Source organism: Macaca fascicularis, chromosome 20, assembly GCF_037993035.2.
Source record: "Macaca fascicularis isolate 582-1 chromosome 20, T2T-MFA8v1.1".
NCBI lineage: Eukaryota > Metazoa > Chordata > Mammalia > Primates > Cercopithecidae > Macaca > Macaca fascicularis.
Window position 1 is genome coordinate 68,881,797 of NC_088394.1, and position 21,158 is coordinate 68,902,954.

At 42.9% G+C, this 21,158-nt stretch overlaps 1 protein-coding gene across 11 annotated transcripts in view; it reads left to right on the plus strand.

The window, feature by feature from the left end:
• ZNF19 (zinc finger protein 19) overlaps positions 1-9,137 on the plus strand; it is a 93,403-nt gene extending 84,266 nt beyond the window's left edge. For 3 of the 11 annotated variants that reach the window (XM_074027942.1, XM_065537269.2, XM_074027943.1), the window contains 6 exons: positions 184-233; positions 1,104-1,265; positions 3,682-3,742; positions 4,807-5,028; positions 5,553-5,666; positions 7,614-9,137. In XM_074027942.1, coding sequence (XP_073884043.1) covers positions 4,905-5,028; positions 5,553-5,666; positions 7,614-8,716 — 1,341 coding nt within the window. In that variant the 5' untranslated portion in view covers positions 184-233; positions 1,104-1,265; positions 3,682-3,742; positions 4,807-4,904 and the 3' untranslated portion in view covers positions 8,717-9,137. Of the gene's footprint in view, positions 1-183; positions 234-1,103; positions 1,473-3,679; positions 3,743-4,806; positions 5,029-5,552; positions 5,667-7,613 lie in introns of those variants that run through there. The other 8 variants (XM_065537268.2, XM_065537267.2, XM_015443053.4 and 5 more) reach the window with 6 other exon arrangements.
• The last annotated feature ends 12,021 nt before the right edge of the window (positions 9,138-21,158 follow it).

Below are 21,158 nucleotides of genomic sequence, written 5' to 3' on the forward strand. Positions count from 1 at the left end.
ATGAAAGTGTCCTGAAATGGATTGTGGTGATGCTTGCACAAGTCTGTGAACATACTGAAACCTACTTCATTTTATACTCTGCATGGATGAATTGTATGGTGTGTGAATTAAATGTTAATAAGGCAGGTGTGTGTGTTCAGTATTTCTAAAACTAAATTCTTTCCCTTTCTTGTCTGAAACCAGCTCCTCTTCTTCAATTCCTGATCTCAGCTAATGGCACCTTCATCTATCAGGTAATCCAAAATTCATGGCCATCACAAATTTCTCTGGCTGCCTTGTATTCAGTCATTTAAAAAAATGTCCACCGTTTTCACTTCCTAAATAGTTACTTAATATATCCCTCTTCAGACCTGGTCTTCCTTTCTTTCTTTTTTTTTTTGGAGATGGAGTTTCGCTCTTATCGCCCAGGCTGGAGTGCAATGGCGCAATCTCAGCTCACTGCAACCTCCACCTCCCTGCAACCTCCACCTCCCAGGTTCAAGCAATTCTCCTGGCTCAGCCTCCCAAGTAGCTGGGACTACAAGCGCCCACCATTACGCCCGGCTAATTTTTGTATTTTTAGTAGAGGCGGGATTTCACCACGTTGACCAGGCTGGTCTCAAACTCCTGACCTCAGGTGATCTGCTGGCCTTGGCCTCCCAAAGTGCTGGGACTACAGGCTGAGCCACCGTGCCCGGCCCACTGACCTGGTCTTTCTTAACGTGTCTGGGTCTTTACCTCTAAGGAGGGCAGCTTTTTTGTCCAACTTCCCTTTGGCAATCTGATGACACCTTCAAAACCAATGAAAATACAATTAAACAGTTTTTTAGAATTTGTGATACAGAAATGTAAGTGCATCTTTACCAATGTGATGAAATGAAATGACAAGACTTAAAGGTGGGCCTCTAACAACAAGAATAATTTCAAATTAGTGACGAGAATAGCCATATTCTGAGATCTGCATCAACTGTAATGTGATATGAAAATATCTGTGATTTCTATCGGTGACAGTCACATGTGCGGCCGATACTACTGTAGTTTGTTGCCAACATATAACAGAAGAAAATGCTAAATTTCGGTTAGAGATTAGCGAAAACAACGATATACTTTCTTTCCTATTCAAGGTCTCTGAGGATCCCCGGGGGTGAAACTCCTCCTAGGGGGTAAAAGCACACAACCACTGAGAAGAGCGCTGCGGCATCCTAGAGAGGACGCGTGTGAGGCTGGGTGCAAGGCAAACGTAGTGACGCACTTCCGTTCACGGACCGCTTTCTGTTTTTCCTGAGGTGAGTGTTGGGATTTGTCGCCCAGGAGTCCTTGTTAGGCTCAGGCACTTCACCTGTAGAGAAGGCAGTCGGCTTCGTCCCTGATGCCTCAGTGGAGGGAGACAGGGCGGCCCCTCCAGGTCCCGGCAGCGGAGGCTGCTCGCGGCCCGTCCCGGTCTCCATCTGATGCCTTCGCTCCCCCTCGCCCGCGTCGGCGCCTTGGGAAATGTAGGCTGTGGATATGGGTGGCTGGATTGAAGGGATGCCTGTGTTCTCGACGCCGTCCAAACCCATCTGCTCATTGGGCCACAGCTGCTTGCTGAGCAGCAATGTGCCAGTTGCTGCTCTAGATTCCGGGGATGCAGCGGTGAATGAGGCAGGGCGTGGGCCCCGCCCCCAGGAAGCTTTCCGCCCAATGGGAAAGTCATATATTAATCAAATCTGGTCATTTCACTCCACCTGCCCGTGACTTAGTGCATGTAGATGGAAGACCAAGTTCTTGACTTGCGCAAAGCGTGGCTTTGTCCCTTGTGACTTCTTCAGCAACATCTAGCAGCACACTCTCCCTTGACTGCTACTACAGTCTTCTTGATCCTTGACTTCTAGAACATGGTTTTGCGTATGCTGTTATTTTGTAAAGATTTCCTTCATACCTTAGTTAATTTATATTCTTAAGCTTTCCCATCCAGGTTAGTTTCCCCTGGCAGTGATAAGTTGTGAACTTAAAAGTTATTTGAGAGAATCTTGATTAATGTGTGTTTCCTTTAGACTAAGCTCTGTGCGGGACGGGGTTGTGCCCCTTCTCTCTACTTCATCTCGTGTGTCACACGTGGCCTTGTATGAAATATGTATGAGATAAATATTTGTTGAATGAAGAAAGCACAAATCAATATATAATTTCAAACTGGGTTAAGTGGCATATAGGAAAAGGAATACGGCATGAGTGGAGCGTTTAACAAGGGCACCTGACCTGGTCTGTAGAGAGATCATGATGTGAAGATGAAGGGTGGCTAGATTACTGGAGAGAATGGCAGGCGGAGAATCTCAGTTACAATGGTTCTGAGGTTGGAGAAGAGTAGTTCATACAGAAGAAACAGCAGGTATGAAGGTCTTGAGTTAGCATAGAGGAAACAAGGCCATTGTAACTAAACTAAGGGAAAAGAGGAGGGTAGTACAAGATGAGGCTCACAGAAAACAGCATCATGCATTGAGTCCCTGTAGGGAAGATAATGGCTTTTTATAGAATATTGCTGTTTAGAATACAAAGTGTCTGTAAGAGATGATATAGTTAAAACAATAACCCAGATGTCTTAGTGTGTTGAGGTGGCCCTTCAGGGTCCTTTGGTAATCAGTTTCTGGTTTTCACAGCCCTTGAATGGGGCAGTGAACAAAAAAGATGCCTGCTCCAGGTCCAAGTAAAGGAAGACTTACTCTGAGATTTTTTTCCTGAATTTTCTTGGCTATTCTTGTCTATTATTTTATATTAACCTTAAAATCATTTTGCCAGCTTCTAAAAGCATTCCTGTTAGGATTACTATTGGATAGAATTTAGTATAGTTATTAAAGACATGACTTGATGGGGTGCGGTGCCTCATGCCTGTAATCCCATCACTTTGGGAGACTGAGGTGGGCGGATCGCTTGAGGCTGGTAGTTTGAGGACTAGCCTGGGCAACATGATGAAACCCCATCTCTACTAAAATTACAAAAATGAGCCAGGTGTGGCAGCACATGCTTGTAATCCCAGCTACTTGGGAGGCTGAGGCAGGAGAATTGCTTGAACCCGGGAAGCAGTGGTTACAGTGAGCTGAGATCGCGCCATTGCACTCTAGCCCAGGTGACAGCAAGACTCTTGTCTCAAAAAACAAACAAAGAAACAAACAAAAACATGACCTTTGAAGCCTGGTAGATCTAGTATGGGATCTGAGTTCATCCATTCACCAGCTGAGTGATCTTGGTAGAAGAAATTATTCTGTTAGCCTTATCTTCTCATTTGGGAAAAATTAAAGGTTCAAAAGATTGTTGTGAGGACTAAATAAGAGAATATGTATTTTTCATCCAAAAACATGATACTTGCTGTTTTTAACCTTTTATGTTCTCAGTCAAATTAATTTTAAAAATAGAGGTCTGAGATTCTTCTTGTTAGGTTTTGCTCTGAGTTTATTGGTGTCTTTTGCTTGTTCTGCTCTTCATTTAGCTTGGTGTTGGTGAGGACATGCTCTGGTGTCCTAGGACAAGTTACTTATTCTTTCAAAATCTGTTTCCTCAGAATTAAAAACCTCATGGTATGATGTGGATTAAAAAGTACATATTTATACACCACTTACCCTGTGAGCATTTAGTAAGTGATTGCTGCTTGTTATTGGCAGATTTATTGCTTTAAAGAGAGCATTTTACTGGGCTGAGCTCACTGTTGGTTCTCTCTGTTTCTTCCTTCAGCCTTTGCCTGCTAGAGGGAGCCCAGGTCATGGCAGCCATACCTCTGAAAACTCGACACCAGGTGAGCAGTGGATTCCTGAGGTCAGCTTTATGGAGGTCTGATTTGAAGGAAATGAGGGGTGGTGGGAGGTGGATAAAGGTGATTCTGGCAAGTCTTAGGGCCAAAACAGTAGGAAAACCCCTGAGCCCAGGAGTTTGAGACCAGCCTGGGGAACGTGGCAAAACCCTGTCTCTACAGAAAATACAAAGATTAGCCAGGCATGGTGGTGTGTACCTATAGTCCCAGCTACTCAGGAGGCTGAGGCAGGAGGATCACCTGAGCTGGGAGGTCGAGGCTGCAGTGAGCTGAGATTGTGCCACTGCACTCCAGCCTGGGTGACAGAGTGAGACACTGTCAAAAACCCTATTCTTTTCTGTTCAAAAAAGAACAACAACAAAAAAAAGAGAGAGAGAGAGAGAACCAAAACCAAAAGAAAACCCAAGAAGCATGAGGCTTGGTTGGCAGAAGCTGTTACAGATTGTCTTGGAGCTATAAAGATGAGCTAAAAGAGCTACCCAGCAGCAGTTTAATTCTAGAAGCATCATTTTCTAGGAAAAACCATCGAGGAGCAGAGTGGATTGTGCCAGAAGAGTCTGAGCTCCCTCTACAGGATGCTCTTCAGCACAGGCAGCGCAGCCCTTTATACAAGAATCAAATGGGAGTTGGATGAGATAGGCCCATCAGTGCAAACCATGACTCTGTGCTTGTTTCATGGGCATAAGGTTTGGGGCAGGGTGAACACATGTGGGAACAGATAGATTGGCTGGGAATAGGGAGTACCTAATAGGAACAGATGGGTTCTGTGATACCATTTGAAGCAAATTGTCCACTTGTAGGTACAACACTAAAAGACTGAAAATATTTACTAAATCAAAGAGATTTTTGCCCTAGGAAGGTTAACTAATAAGAGACTTTTTTCCTAGGGTTTAACAAATGTTAAATAACATTTTATGACAGTAAATTTTATATCCTAATGGAAGCTTTTCTGGTAGTGAGAGAAGTTCCAGATTTTTCATTGTAAAAATAGTCATATAATGGGCTAATATCCAGTTCTTTCACCTTTTCTCATTACCCATCCCTCACAGGACTTTCCCTCAAGCCCCTACCTGTCCCCTCTGCCCCACAGTCTGGCCCGGAGCCAGAGGATTGGCTCTGTGGCAGCAGGAACCTGTTGTTTTAGGAGATGGTGACCTTCGAGGATGTGGCTGTGCACTTCACCAAGACAGAATGGACTGGACTTTCCCCTGCCCAGAGGGCCCTGTACAGAAGTGTGATGTTGGAGAATTTTGGGAACCTGACTGCTTTGGGTAGGGCCATTTTCCTCCTAGGACTCAGATCTGTACTTTTCCAGTTTCCTTCCTTCTTTTACAGCCTGGGAGGAGGGGTGTGGAGTGGAGAGGAGAGGTTGTCTCTTGTGTCCTCCACTGAGTGACTGCAAAGCTGAGGCTCAGTGACCAACTTCAAAGATTGCTGGGTAGGGAGAGGTCTTGGGTCACTTTGGTCTCTCAGTGAAGGGAATTACTGTCCCCTGATAAGAGTATGTCCCATCTTCCATGGGGCTTCCAAGGTAGTAGTTGTTGTCTGGGGAAGGGCATGTCCCCTTCCCTGTGTTTGCTTATACCTTGTGGATCTCACTGACTTACTTATCCTTGAGTGTTTTTTTTAGGAAGAAGTAACAAATGCTCAGTTTCCTCTTGATCAGAATCTCTTTGGCCTTCTCCAGTTGAGAACCCTCTTCTATGAGTCTTATTCTTACTGAGACTCCTGGGATTTTCCTTCTTTTGACACAGCAGATACAGGGCTGAAAAGTACCATTTTCTTCTGTTTTCAGGGTACCCAGTTCCCAAACCTGCACTGATCTCACTTCTGGAGGGAGGGGATATGGCTTGGGGCCTGGAAGCACAGGATGATCCCCCGGCAGAGAGGACCAAAAACATCTGTAAAGGTAGGTGAGGCAGATTTAGAACCAACAACTGTAGAGTTTTATGGAGCACTATATTTTAAAATGAACCATGCTGGGCAGGATTTAAATAAAATAGATGATTTCACCTAATAGGTAAAATATGAAACCTTTTCCACCAATCTTAACTCTTACCAACATGTAATCACTCAGTATGTCATCTGCAATCCTTGAATCCGTTGCTCCTTTCTGAGTTTCAACATTGCCTACCTTAGTTGTCCTCCTTGGTTGGGATGGATTTATTCAGGAGCAGTGTTTGAGCAACTTGCCATGTACCGAACTTTGTTTAAGAAGTTCTGGAAGATACAAGTTATGGAGACAGATGTAAAAAGTGAAAAAGAAAAGTATTAAGTGCTATTGGGAATGGGATGGAGAATGTGAAGGTAAAATGGGCCAGATCTTCCCAAAAGTTGGCCATAAATGGGGAGAGTTGCGTCATATAACACTAGGAAGTCATGGCATGGGAGGAGCTTTTTGAATTCATAGGAATTCAGAGCTGAGCACAGAGTGTGAGGTTCCTTTAGAATAGGCAAGTGGATAACTAGAGCAGGCCATTGAGAAGGTGGGTGGAGAGTCTGAGATAAAAGACAGGTCTGAAAGGGTACTCTAACACAGCTAGGTTGAAATGACCCCCAGGAAGAAAAAAGGAAGGCTGAATCTTAACCGTTAAGGGATATTTAATTTCAGTGAGAGAAGAAAGAGAAAGTAGACAGTCAAATAGTCTGATGGGGGCCACCAAGAGCAAATAGTGAGATTGAAGGCAGAGGCAGGAGTTTCAGAGCAGGTGGTTTGCAGAGAGCAAGTAACATGGAAAATGGTGAAGCTGGCACAGCACTTCAGCCTCTTATTCTAAGAATCTGAAAAAGAATCATCAAGACAATTGAGAACCTGGTGGTCTGTTCTCACATGCTTCCTCTCTCTGGTGATGATTCTTTTTCAGACTCCTGATTACCATGTTTACTTCAATCTCAGATTACTCCTCTCCCAACATTCTCCTTCGGGGTTCCCTTACTTACACTCATACGATGAACTTGATTAACCATCACATGAGTCCCAGGTAACCCAAATTAATGTTAAAACCAAGCCCAACATTTCATATAAAATAGATTGACTTTAACTCATTCAAAATGTCATCCAGTCTTTACGAACACAAATGCCATTTTATGGGCTGTTTGTCTCCTTTTTGCTGATAGGAGAAAGAATACTATCAGTCTAGGTGTGTCTAAGTAAACTGTTCATCCCTTTTCAAATAGTCTAGGATGGTAGTTTCTCTGCATGTTTGAGTTTCAGCAGTTTTAGGGCATTTCCTCATCGTATGTAGTCCATCTGTGGTCTGCAGTTAAGAACCTCTGGACTAGGTAATCTTACAACATATTAAGAATAATGCTCTCTAAGCACTTCTGTGTTTTTCTTTTTCTCTGTCTTGCCACAGCCCAGTGTCCTTAATGTTCAATGTCTTAAGTCTTTTGGGACATCTGCAGGGTGTGAGTTTTTAAAAAGAAAAACAATTCATCCTTTGCCTTTGCTTTCTGATTGATGCTGTTCTGTTTCACTTTCTGATGCTGAGTATTGCCAGCCCCAACGTCACTACTTGTTCTTAAGACCTGTGCCTTCGGCATTTTGTAGGCTGTAAGTAGCATCAATTCGAAAGATATTAGATCATGCCAGGGACAACCAGAAGTCATTCAAATATTAGAGTGGAAAAGCTTAGGAAGGAGTCTCATGTGTGATGTGTCCACTGATACTCCGTTCCACCTCGATGTTCTCTGCCTGTGTGATATTTGGCACTTTCATTTTAACAGCCTTTTCTTCCCAGCGTGCTGATGTGAAAGTTGAAATGATCTCTTTTAAAGCCTTACCATTTTCAATGCTCTATTGTTTCTAGCATAGTTCTCAGGTGGCATTATTTGTGTTTTCTATCTCTTATGTCAGATGTTGAGACCAACATTGACAGTGAGTCCACATTAATCCAGGGAATTTCTGAAGAAAGAGATGGGATGATGTCACGTGGTCAGCTGAAGAGTGTCCCTCAGAGAACTGACTTCCCAGAAACATGTAATGTGAAAAAGCACCAGAACATCCCCACAGTGAAAAATACCCGAGGAAAGGTTCCAAGAATCCCCTGTGCAAGGAAACCTTTCATATGTGAGGAGTGTGGGAAATCCTTCAGCTACTTTTCTTACTATGCTAGACACCAGAGAATCCACACTGGGGAGAAACCTTTTGAGTGTAGTGAGTGTGGAAAAGCCTTTAATGGCAATTCTTCATTAATTCGGCACCAGAGGATTCACACTGGAGAGAAACCCTATCAGTGTGAGGAGTGTGGGCGAGCCTTTAATGATAATGCAAATCTGATCAGGCATCAGAGAATCCACAGTGGGGACAGACCCTATTACTGTACAGAGTGTGGAAATAGTTTCACCAGTAGTTCCGAGTTTGTTATACATCAGAGAATCCACACTGGGGAGAAACCCTATGAGTGTAATGAGTGTGGCAAAGCTTTTGTTGGTAATTCACCCCTACTTCGGCATCAGAAAATCCACACTGGAGAGAAACCCTATGAGTGTAATGAGTGTGGCAAAAGCTTTGGAAGGACTTCCCATCTAAGCCAACATCAGCGTATTCACACAGGGGAAAAGCCTTATTCTTGTAAAGTATGTGGACAAGCCTTCAATTTTCATACAAAACTAACTCGACACCAGAGAATTCACAGTGAGGAGAAACCCTTTGGCTGTGTAGATTGTGGAAAAGCCTTCAGTGCTCAGGAACAATTAAAAAGGCATCTGAGAATTCATGCTCAGGAGTCTTCCTATGTATGTGATGAGTGTGGAAAAGCCTTCACTAGCAAAAGAAATCTTCATCAGCATCAAAGAATCCATACTGGAGAGAAACCCTATGAGTGTAGTAAGTATGAGAAGGCCTTTGGAACTTCTTCCCAGCTAGGTCTTCTTGAGCATGTCCACTCTGGAGAGAAGCCTGTGCTGGACATTTGTCGTTTTGGCCTTCCAGAATTTTTTACCCCCTTTTACTGGTAATAGTACACTCCAGTGAAATGTACTGAGTGGATTCCATCTTCTACTCAGGAATGGAATGTGTGACACAGGCCTGACTCAGCCTCTGATCCATCCCTCAAGCCACAGTTACTGTAAGATGCAGATGTCAGTAGATGGTCCAGTTAGAGTCCCAGGATTGCAAGAGCTAATAGGAAGAAATATTCTCTGCACCCCCACACCCCCATTGGTTTTAACGCTGAGAAGAACTCCTAGACTCTCACAGAGGCTGAGAATGAAGTCCTCACAGCAAAAAAGCCATCTGAGAATTGGAGAGCAGTCAAAGACTGAAGATAATGTTTGAACAGCCACATTAAACCATGCCTGAAGCTAAAAATACATACGGGTTTTTGAATTGCAGCAGCCAATAAATTCCATTTTCATTTGTTTGGTTTTGGCTTTGGCACGTTTGAGTTAGGTTTTCTTCCTTTGGAACAGAATTTTGACTTAAACAGTGTTGTCAGTGTAGCAGTTGTTTGAAGTCTTCAGGGATAACATACCCGATGGAGAAATGTTTTGTGTGTATATGTGGGAAAGTCTTTAGTTATAGTCATGGCAGCTCCTAAACCCCATGATTGTGATGAGATTGGGAAGCCCATTGTAACACTGGAGAGCCCAGGTTATATCAGACACCACCAGTAGATAGAAGTTCTAACAACTTGAGCTCTGTAACAAAAATCTCATTGTACTACAAAATTATGTCTGCACCAGTGACTCCATTCTCAGGAAGAGTCTTAACTGGGAAACTAAAACCTTTCACTCTTAAAGCTTTCATTTTCTGTTTATTCAGTTTTTTATTTGGAATGGATGCTACTCTAGGCCTTAAACTGGGAAATGCCAGGCTATTGTAGCTATTATAGCTTGGCATTTGCCATCTTAATTCCTAGGACAGCATGCCCACTTTGCCCTTTGCCCTGGCTAGGGAGCCAAGGAAATGCCACGGTTCTCGGTCATAAGACACACTGCAGAGATCTCTCAGTAGGAAAACAGCTGGCCCTTTGGTGATGAATGTAAACTGTACCCTTTTTTTCTCACATGTGCCCTTCTGCTGCCAGCCAGTGTTGGAATCTCCCTACCCAATTCCAGACTTACTTACTTACTCAGTCTAGCACCTGGGTGGCTTCACCACCTCTTCCTTACTTGTCAGCAGATGGATGAGCAGTTGTATCATGTGCTTGGGTTGACCAATGAATGATAGACTTGGGGAATTAAGTAAACACTTCTTAATTGAAGTATAACACAAACACAAAAATGCATGAGTCAGCCAGGCGCGGTGGCTCACACCTGTAATCCCAGCACTTTGGGAGGCTGGGGTGGGCGATTCATGAGGTCAAGAGATGGAGACCATTCTGGCCAACATGGTGAAACCCCATCTCTACTAAAAATACAAGAATTAGCTGGGCGTGGGGGTGCGTGCCTGTAGTCCCAGCTACTCGGGAGGCTGGGGCAGGCAGATCGCTTGAACCTGGGAGGCGGAGGTTGCAGTAAGCCGAGATTATGCCACTGCACTCCAGCCTGGCGACAAAATGAGACCCCTTCTCAAAAAATAAAACCGTGAGTCATGGTTGTACAACTTGAATTTTTACAAAGAACATAGCCTTATACTCGCCAAGATAAATTAATAGAACACAGCACCTTACAAGTCTCCCTGTACCTTATTATAGTCCGTACAGAACCTCTACCCTGACTTCTATCACCAGAAATTATTTTGCCTGTTTTTGTTCTTTTGTGTCAATGGAATCATCAGTACAGATTCATTCTCATTGCTATGTAGTATTCCATTACATTAATATACCACAATTTATTGCTTATTGTTGGTGGGCATTTGGGTTATTTCTAGGGGGATCTTTTTGAAGGCAGAAAATCTGAAAGCCACTCAGAAAAAAAAACCGATTAAAGTAACCATGGTTAGGGACTGCTTCAAATGGTGCTGCATCAACCCAGCTGCCCTGTAGTAAATAACAGCAGATATATATATATATATATATATATATATATATATATATATATATATATATCTTTTTTTGGCACTTAACATGTGACAGAGACTTTCCTAGTCACTACACACATTTACTCAATATGATAACTTTATGAAGAGTGTGCTATAATTAGCTCCATGTTACAGCTGAGAAGACATTAATTAGGTTTCCTAAGGACACAGTAGTGGAGTAGGTATTCAAACACAGGCAGTCTGGTTTCAGAACTCATGTTCTAGCTGTTGTGCAGTATGGCCCTATAGAAGTTGTATGTAAAGTATGTGACACTGTGTCTTGGTAAAGGAAGAGAGATTGTTGGAAGAAACAGATGTGGTCCTTAGAGGTGGAGGCGAATATTAGGATCAAGTCAAGATGGGGAGGCTGCATTTGGTTTCACACAATGGGAGGTGGAGAATTGGCATCAGAGAGGAAATGATAGGTTGAGATAGAATCATAAAATATGTCCAGTACAAACTGTCCCACTAGAGTTGTCATTGAGGGAGGTAGCATGCCTCTAGTGGGGAGAGGATCTGGTTCTTAGCACTGCCTCCCTGTCTTATTGGCTGTGTACCTCTCAGCACCGTCTGAAAATGGATGTCTTCATATCATGTACCTGAACCAGAGAGCTGGCTCCGCTGAGGTCCAAGTGAGCTTTGTACCTGCCGCCCCAACCACCCCACTTCAGCTTTGAGGTATAGGGATAGCTAAGTGAGGTTTGTTTCCTTTTCTCTGTTCTTCACTACTGAGTAGTTAGCTCCCTTGGACCCTGACCCCAGTGCCACTGTCAGGAAGCCCCCTCGAATTGAGTAACTGTCCTTGAATCAGTTATGATTAATGTATTAGTTTGCTTTGGCTTAACAGAAATCGATTCTGACAGTTCTAGAGGCTAGAAGTCTGAACACAATTTCCCTGGGCAGAAGCAGTGTGTCAGCAAAGCTACACTCCCTCAGAAGGCTCTGGGGCAGAATCTGGTCTTTCTTTAATCTGCTGGTGGCTGCCGGCATTCCTTAGTGGCAACATCACTCCAGTCTCTGCTGTCTTCACATCACCTTCTTTGTGTCCAGTCTCCCTGGTCTCTCTCTCATAAAGGCATTTGTGATAGCATTTAGGACTCATCCAAATAGTCCAGGATAATTCCTTATCTTAGGACCCTTAATTTAGTGACACCTGCAAGAACTTTGCCATTTAGGGCAACATTCACAGGTTCCAGAAATCAGGACCTGCTATCTTTGGATGGCTGTTACTCAGCCCACCACCGTCACTGAGGTTCATCTGTATATATCAGAAAACCCCTAAACAAGACACCCTAATACAAGAGAGAATTTTTCTCAGGAGTCTCGAGATAGCCCAGGGCAGCTAAGGGAGTTCTACAATGTTAGTGGGGACTGAATCTCCTTCCAAAGTACTACTTGGCCATCCTCAATGGGGCCATTATCCTCAAGGTCCAAGGTGGCTGCTAGAACTCCAACCATCAAGGGCTTGTTCCAGACAGTAGAGGAAGGGGAAGAAGAGCATGCCACTTTGCCTTAAAGAAGACTTTCTGTAAGTACCACAGAACACTTCCAGTTAAATGTTTATTTCAAGAACTTAGTCACATGACTATACCTGGCTCCCGAGGACACTACATCCTTCAGTTGAGTGGCAGTGTACTACATCAAATAACTTTGAGACTTTGTTTAGGAGGAGGAAGGAGAACAAGTGTTTGAGTGGGTAGCTAGCAGCCTCTGCCATGGCGCATGACTGCCATCGAATTCTACATGTCTAAAAGCTTTGGATAAGGAAAAAAAATTGGTGTACAGCTGGCTGTGCTATTTGAATTTCAGTGTGCATAACAACTCTAGGATAGGTGCTATATTTATCCCCAGTTTACAGGTTGGGAACAGTGAAATCCAGCAGATTGATGGGAGAACAGAGCAGATGCCTCTGAGATGCACGCCCATCACTTTGGCACACCTCTTGCTTTTGCTGTAGCTGTGGTGAACAGTTGTATGTGAACTTAGATCTCCCCTTGCACTGCTCAGACACTCCACATGCCTTCTGACATTCTGCCTCAGGCACTTTTCCAGAGCTCACTCAACTAGGAAGCACAGCCTGTGAATACATAGGGCAAGTTAGCAATCCCAGAAAAACCCTTAATGATGCTGGACAAGAGCTTCAGGATAAAGGTTCCAGTTTCCCACCTTTCAAGTGGACAATTAGAGGAGGAATTCTTTATTCTTTTCTGGAGGTCCCAGTGCTCATAGCATCAACCTTTAGAACACTTTATATTGTCATTTCCTCCTATCCTGTCTCACTCCTTGGGCTCTTTTAGTCCTGCTTCCTGGGATCATCTCCTGAATAAATGTGCATTCGAGTCCTTGTCTCAAGCCCTGCCTTCAGGGAAACCCAAACTAAAGGAGTGAGACAGAACTTTCAGGCAATAAGAATGTGTCTTATATTCCAGTAGTGAATATTAGTCTACTCAACTGAAATTCTTTAGATGTTAGAGGATGGCCCAGATGAGCTTTTTTTGTGATGAAATCTCATTCTGTTTTCAGTGGTGGCTGCACATTTCTGATTTCTACTTCAAAGAAGCTTCCTCTCAGAGCAACTATGCTGTGGGGCACAAAGTCTATCTGTGTGTCACTGAAGTGCATAATCTTAGATAGACTAAGTTGTTTAAATAACTGTAGCTCTGTGTGGCCAGGAGTTAAAACATGGTAAATATCACAGTTATCAACTTGTAAGGAGGACCTGGCAATGAATGTCCCTCAGATTATCAACTAAAACAAGCACTTGGAGCCATGCCGATAAAATAATCCTTAGAAGTGTGCCACATACAATAAACGATTTTATTAATTACTCACATTTTTTTCTTTTTTTTTTTTTTTTTTTGACACAGGGTCTTGCTCTACCACCCAGGCTGGAGTGCAGTGGCACGATCATGGCTCACTGCAGACTTGACCTCCCAGGCTCAAGTGATCCTCGTACCTCAGCCTCCCTAGTAGCTGGGACTACAGGCATGTGCCACCACACCCAGCTTTTATATATATATATATATATATATATATATATATATATATTTTTTTTTTTTTTTTTTTTTTTTTTTTTGAGATGGGGTCTCACTTGTCACCCAGGCTGGAGTGCAGTGGCATGATCTCGGCTCACTGCAACCTCTGTCTCCGGGGTTCAAGTGATTCTTCTGCCTCAGCCTCCTGAGTAGCTGGGACTACAGGCAAGTGCCACCAAGTGCCTGGCTAATTTTTGTATTTTTAGTAGAGATGGGGTTTTACCATATGGGCCAGGCTGGTCTCGAACTCCTGACCTTGTGATCCGCCCACCTTGGCCTCCCAAAGTGCTGGGATTACAGGCATAAGCCACAGTGCCCAGCAGTTTATGTATTTTTTGTAGAGACAGGGTTTCACTATGTTGCCCAGGCTGATCTAGAACTCCTGAGACCAAGCAATCCTCCCACCTTGGCTTCCCAAAGTGCTGGAATTACAGACATGGGTCACTGTGCCTGGCAACAATTATTTGGTGACTTCTGTGTGCTAAGCAACATGCTAGATGATAGCACATGATGACAGAACATGTTACTGATGAACAACATGGAACTTCTCTCCAGTTCCTGGTGCTACTGCCCTGTTCTGAGCCACCAACATTTCTTTCCTAGACTACCACAATTGCTCATAAGGAGCCTCCCCACTTCTGCTCTTGAATCTTTCTAATCTGTCTGCCAGTCAGCAGCCAGAGTGTGCTTTTTAAAATATGAAACATAGCATGCTTTTCTTAAAACATTTCAGTGGGTTTCCATTGACCGTGGAATAAAATCCGAACTCTTTAACATGGCCTGCAAAGCTGTAATGACATTGTGGCGTAGCACTTCATCCCTCTTCTCTCCCCATGATGTGTCAAGCTTTGTTTTTTTTTTTCTTTCTTTTTCTCCCCCACTGAAGGGCCTACACATGTTATTCCTCCTGCCCGGAATGCTGTCTCTTTGATTATGTGCCCAGATATTTCATTCTTATCTTTCAGGTCTCAGCCCAAGATCACTTCCTCAGGTCTTTCCTTACCTCCAAGTTAAAATGGTATTCCCTTCATATTATCTCCTAAACACCTTGCTCTTTACCTCCCTCACACAAATGAAAGTTTACAGTAATATATTTATCCAGGTGTGGATTTACTTAAAACTTGTGTCCCCCACTACACTCTATGTTCTACAAAGACTGTAACATGTAAGCTTTGTTTTTCTTCATCTACAAAATAGATATAATACCTTTTGGATCTTCTTCAGTATGGATGTGAAGAAAGCATTACATAATAAACATAAATGTGTCTAATAATAAGGTGCAATTCCGATGAAAGATGTCTTTGGGCCAGGCATGATGGCACATGTCTATAATCCTAGCACTTTGGGAGACTAAAATGGTTGGATCACTTGAGGCCAGGAGTTCCAAACCAGCCAACGCAGCATAGCGAGACCCCATCTCTACAAAAAAGAGAAAAGAAAAATGTTTTCATGGCTCAGAACACCTGAATGCAAGCTAACTCACTAGGAAAGGAGTATAAGGTAGTTGAATAAAGCAATTGGGACACACGAAGTTTCAAATTTTATTGCATTTTTATTATGTTCAAATAGTGTTGAGGTAATTTATTGTTAACAACAAGAACAATACATAGTTCCTTGTCTTTTAAATCTTTCAGGCCGGGCGTGGTGGCTCAAGCCTGTAATCCCAGCACTTTGGGAGGCCGAGACCGGCGGATCACAGGTCAGGAGATCGAGACCATCCTTGCTAACATGGTGAAACCCCGTCTCTACTAAAAAATACAAAAAACTAGCCGGGCGAGGTGGCAGCCGCCTGTAGTCCCAGCTACTCGGGAGGCTGAGGCAGGAGAATGGCGTGAACCCGAAAGGTGGAGCTTGCAGTGAGCCGAGATCCGGTCACTGCACTCCAGCCTGGGCGACAGAGCGAGACTCCGTCTCAAAATAAATAAATAAATAAATTAAATCTTTCAAATACAAATAATTTATGTTTACAAAATTTTTTACGATGTAAGAAAGCTTCCCAAAAGAGCCTCTCTTAGCCATTTGGGTCCACAATAAATTCTCATCCTTGGAATCTCTGGATTTTGAGGCAGAGTGATAGAGAAGACAAGTAGAAACTGGGGCACTGGGTGATATATGTCAGGTTCTGACCAAATGAGTTCAAAGAAAGGAATAGGGTGAGATTAAGTATCTGGATATCAGGCTTAAAATATAGCCAGCAGGGGAGGCCGGGCGTGGTGGCTAATGCCTGTAATCTCAGCACTTTGGGAGGCCGAGGCGGGTGGGTCACCTGAGGTCAGGAGTTCGAGACCAGCCTGACCGATATGGTAAAAACCCACCTCTAGTAAATGTACAAAAATCAGCCAGGCGTAGTGGCGGGCGCCTGTAATCCCAGCTACTCGGGAGGCTGAGGCCAGAGAATCGCTTGAACCCGGGAGGTGGAGGTTGCAGTGAGCTGAGATCGTGCACTGCACTCCAGACTGGGTGACAAGAACAAGACTCCTTCTTAAAAAAATAAAAATATATATAGTAAGAGGGGACCAACACACCAGGTTGGAGGACAATGGTTCTGAGGCCAGCCCCAGAACCTTGGAGAGCTCCACAGACACCGTACTGAGTCGTAGCTAGCACCTTGGACAGCACCACGGTTTTTCTGTTTTCTACTGCTGTCCTTTGTACCTGGATGACACTATAATAAACACACGTTGCAGTGGTCACGGTTAATTTCCTGGGACTTTCGACTCCTGTGTACCTGGCAATTGTAATCCTCTAAAATCAGCAGTCTTTTAGAAGGTTCTTTATGACACGGTGGGGGTTGAGATTCTTTCTCTTCCTTCTAGGAACTTCAGCATCAGAGCTGATAATTGGACCAACTCCCTTGGGAGGTCTATGGGATTGGTACCTAGTATCATTGTGTTATTCTGGAGGCCAACGTCCTTCAAGTTGGGGGAAAATGTGTAATACCTGGTTGTACTATGTAAGGAAGAATGCTCAGGGCCCTTCCTAGGGACATATAAGCAAACTATCAGGCAATACACGTGAGAAAGATGGTATGTTGTATTGATTTGGAGATAGGGCTTGATTCTTTTTCACACCCTCTCCTCACTTGTTAACCCCAACCTGTTAACCTATTTTCAGAAACATACAATGGATTGGATCTGCTTTCTCTGGTAAAAAGCTTCTGAACTTCATTGTTGTTAGCAAGTTTCTTTGAGGTTATGCACAAAAAACTTTGAAGGAGTTTGGCACTGTAGGTCTTTCTCCTAGTTATAATATGTCATATTTACAAACTTATGCATTACTAACGTCCTTATTGACAAATAAAAAAGTGTAATCAGGTCCACAAATAATTTAGAGGAGGGGAAAAGTTAACATTAATTGAGCAACTACTGAATCCCAGTCCCTGTTGTATGTACTTTAAGTAAAAAAATATATGTAGTATTTACAGCAACTGTGCACTATTATCTCATTTTTCAGATGAATCAATGGAATTTCAGAAAAGCTAAGTGGTTGTCCAAGGTCTCATAGCTAGTAGGTGAAGAAATCAGGACTTCTCAGTCCTGTACATTTATTTTAAATTTTCTTTTCTCTGTGTTTCTTTTTGAATAGTTTCTATTGCTATGTCTTCAAATTCACTCATCTTTTTTCTATAATGTCTAATCTGCTGTTAATCCCATCCAATGTATTTTTATTGCACATTATAGGTTTTCATCTTTAGAAGTTTGATTTGGGTCTTTTTTATATCTTTCATTTCTCCACCAAACTTTTAGATGTATCAGATGTGGTTGTAATAACTTTTAAATGTCATTGGCTATGAGTTCTGTTGTGACTATTTCAGAAGTCTCTCAGGATTAGTTTTTAATGTAATTTCTTGAATTGTAAGTTACTGGTCCAAGTAGGTAGTATTAATTTAAACTCTATACTTAATGATGCAAACTATGATTATAAATTTTTAGAAGACATTTCTATTACCACTTCAAAGCTTAGGCAAGGATCACAAGATTCTTTGTTATCTCTCTTTGTTCATGAGATTTAAAAAAAAATTATCCTTTCATGAGTCCAGGCATTTGGATGAGTATATGTGTGTGAGAAAAGTCTCTGTTCCTATTCCTTGTTCCTATAATATGCCTCCTGCATATTATAATTCTTTCTCAGATATCAAGACTTACAACTCTTCACCATTCCCACTCCTGTTGGCCAAAGCATCAGCTGAGCTCTTCAGTCCAAACCAACCCCTCTGGTTTTAGTTTCTTGTTTGGTTTTGGTACCTGGGTACACTTTCCTGTGAGTTAAGTATTTAAAATCATGTTGAGTGTTATATCTTATTCTAAATTTCTAGATTCTAGTTTATATTATTTGCTACATTGCCCTCAATAGAATTCTGCCTAATAATATTTATTGTCTTAAACTTATTGTTGTGAGATACTAATATAGCTTTGCCATTTTTCCTTTAATTTAATACTTGTCAGATATATCTATTTTCCATTCTTTGACTTTCAATACTTGTGCATTCCTAAGTTTCAGTAGTACCTTATAAGAATCTTCCTTCCTTTCTTCCTTCTCTTTCCTTGTCTTTTCTTTCTTTTCTTTCTTTCTTCTCTTCTCTTCTCTTTCTCTCTCTCTCTCTTTTTCTTTCTTTTTTTGACACAGTCTCACTCTGTTGCCCAGGCTGGAGTGCAGTGGCATGATCTTGGCTCACTGCAATCTCCGCCTCTTGGATTCAAGCAATTCTCCTGCCCCAGCTTCCCCAATAGCTGGGATTACAGGTGTGTGCCACCACGCTGGGCTAATTTTTGTATTTTTAGTAAAGACAAGGTTTCACCATGTTGGCCAGGCTGGTCTCGAACTCCTGAGCTCAGTTGATCCACCTGTCTTGGCTTCCCAAAGTGCTGGGATTATAGGCATGAGCCACTGTGCCCAGCCACTTCTAATATTTTTTCTACGTAAACTTTAGAATCATTTTCACAAGTTTTACAACAAATCCTATAGGGGTCTTATTTAGTATAACGTTGGACTTATGGATTAAATAAAGAAAACTATCCTTCTTACTGAAGGATTACCTGTGCCTTTCCATTTACACAAGGGGTTTTCATTGGTTTAGTCCCCAAATGTTTAAAATTTTCTTGATCTATGTCTTATACATTTATTCATAAACTTATTCCTATATATGTTTGGTTGCTTTGAGAATAAGACCTCACCCTACCCTAGTACATTTCTCCACATAGATTAAATGATTTGTTCACAGAACTCACAACGTCAATAAGTAAGTAAAAATTTTATAGCATGAAAACAGCCTTGAACTCCTGGAATGAACATCAACCAGCCTGTTGTTTTGCCACAGTTTTAACAAGAAGAAGCAGGCAAAGCCATCTTTACTCTGTCCCATTAAAACTGGAAACAACAAGAAAGATTTTTCCTTTTTTGAGACAGAGGTTTGCTCTTGTTGCCTGGGCTGGGGTGCAATGGTGCAATCTCAGCCCACCACAACCTCCGCCTCCTGGGTTCAAATGATTCTCCCGCCTCAGCCTCCCGAGTAGCTGGGAATACAGGCATGCGCCACCACGCCCAGCTAATTTTGCATTTTTAGTAGAGGCAGAGTTTCTCCATGTTAGTCAGGCTGGTCTCGAACTCCCAACCTCAGGTGATTCCCCCCACCTCAGCCTCCCAAAGTGCTGGGATTACAGGTGTGAGCCACCACGCCCTACCAACAAAAAAGATTTTTTAACATGAGAAGATTGTCAGCTTTCCCTGGTGGTCAGAGAGGAAGGGCTTTGGGGAGGTCTTGGGGCTGTAGGACAAAGGGTGCAGGAGAAGAAGCCTTAGAGCTGTGCAGGAGGAAACTGATACTACATGGCTGCAGGCCTGGTGTGGAAATGAATTTCTAGAATGCTGTGGTTGAAGAGCCAGCTTAATTTTTTAACTGTTGTGTTGTGTGACTTTTCCATCCTTTCTCATTCTAGGGGTATTAGTTAGACTATGGGCTTGGAAATTAATTTGAAGAACCCAAATAAATGTGGTTTAAATTTGATAAAAGTTTATTTCTCTCTCATGTATCATCAGAAAATAAGCCATCTGGGGCTGATATAGCAGCTCTGTAACTCCTCCTTTTGGTTGCTCTGTCATCCCCAGCAGCCATACCCTTATTCACATGGTCCAAAATGCTCTGATGCTCTCCCTTGTCAACATTCCACCGGGTCGATGAAGGTTTGGGGCCAGGGAGGGCATGTCCCTTGTCTTTAAGGACACAGCATCACATTTTCTTACGTTTGCCAGAAGTTGGTCACATGGACACACTTTGCTTTAAAGAATGCTGGAAATGTGTGCTTCTTCCCTGACCTCTTACGTTCCTTGTTAGAAATTCTGTAACCATATAAGAATGGAAGAACAGGGGTTGACAGACGAGAACTGATCTCTATCTCTCCAGACCTACCGTAGAGCTTTTGAAACTTGGTTTGTGCATTATTATCTCATTTTTCTGGTATGTCTGAAGTAGAGTAGGAGTTTTGTGGTTATTTAGAGAGCTTTATGTTCTCATCTGTAAAATTATGCAATGGGTTTGTGATGCAAACATTTGGGGCCAGCATTTATGTGATCTGCTGATTCCTTCCTATTTCTTTCAACAAGTCCTCACTCCTGATTTCTGACCCTAGAAAGACGTGAAACCCAGAAATTACTGACAAGAGCAACGTAATCCCCAGCTATTACTCTGCCCAGTCATTTTCTTAATGAGCTCATTTTGGAAAACAGTGAAGATCAGGGTCAGGGCAAGGCAGAGAAGGGCACCTGCCCATGGTCACTGTCATGGTCCAAGGCATAAGACATATACTACCCTTGGGGACACACAAAGTAGGCTTCTGCCTAAGAGTTAGGGCTGGAGCCTTTGGACCATTGTCAACAACAAATGTTTATTGCTCTCCTTCTTTCTGCCAGGTTATTCTCTAGCTGAGGATGATGATGTTGAACAAGATAGACATAGTGTCTGTTCCCTGAAGCCACCAGAGAAGACAGACATATAAATAAGCTATAACCTTAAATAAGTACACAATGCTGTGATGGCACATAAATGAGTGTCCTGCCTTATTCTGGATGATCAGGGAAGGCTTGCTTCCCATGCAAAATTGGATTTGAGCTCACACTTCCAGTAACAGTCAAGATGGAGGGTAGGAATGGGAAGGGAAGGGCATTCTAGATTTAGAGAACAGCATTTTTAGCATGCAGGGCTGAAGTGGAGTCAGGGAATGAATGGGAGTGATAAGAGGCCACAGAGGCAAGCGGGGGCCAAATACCAGTCTCCCAGTGCAGCAGCGTTGGATGGTGTTGGTACCCAGTGCTGGAAGGAAGAAAAGCCTACATTACCAGGGTTGGGGGGGTGTGAGGGGGTGGGGAATTTAAGGGTCGTTCAATCCAGTGGCTTTTAGTACTGTCT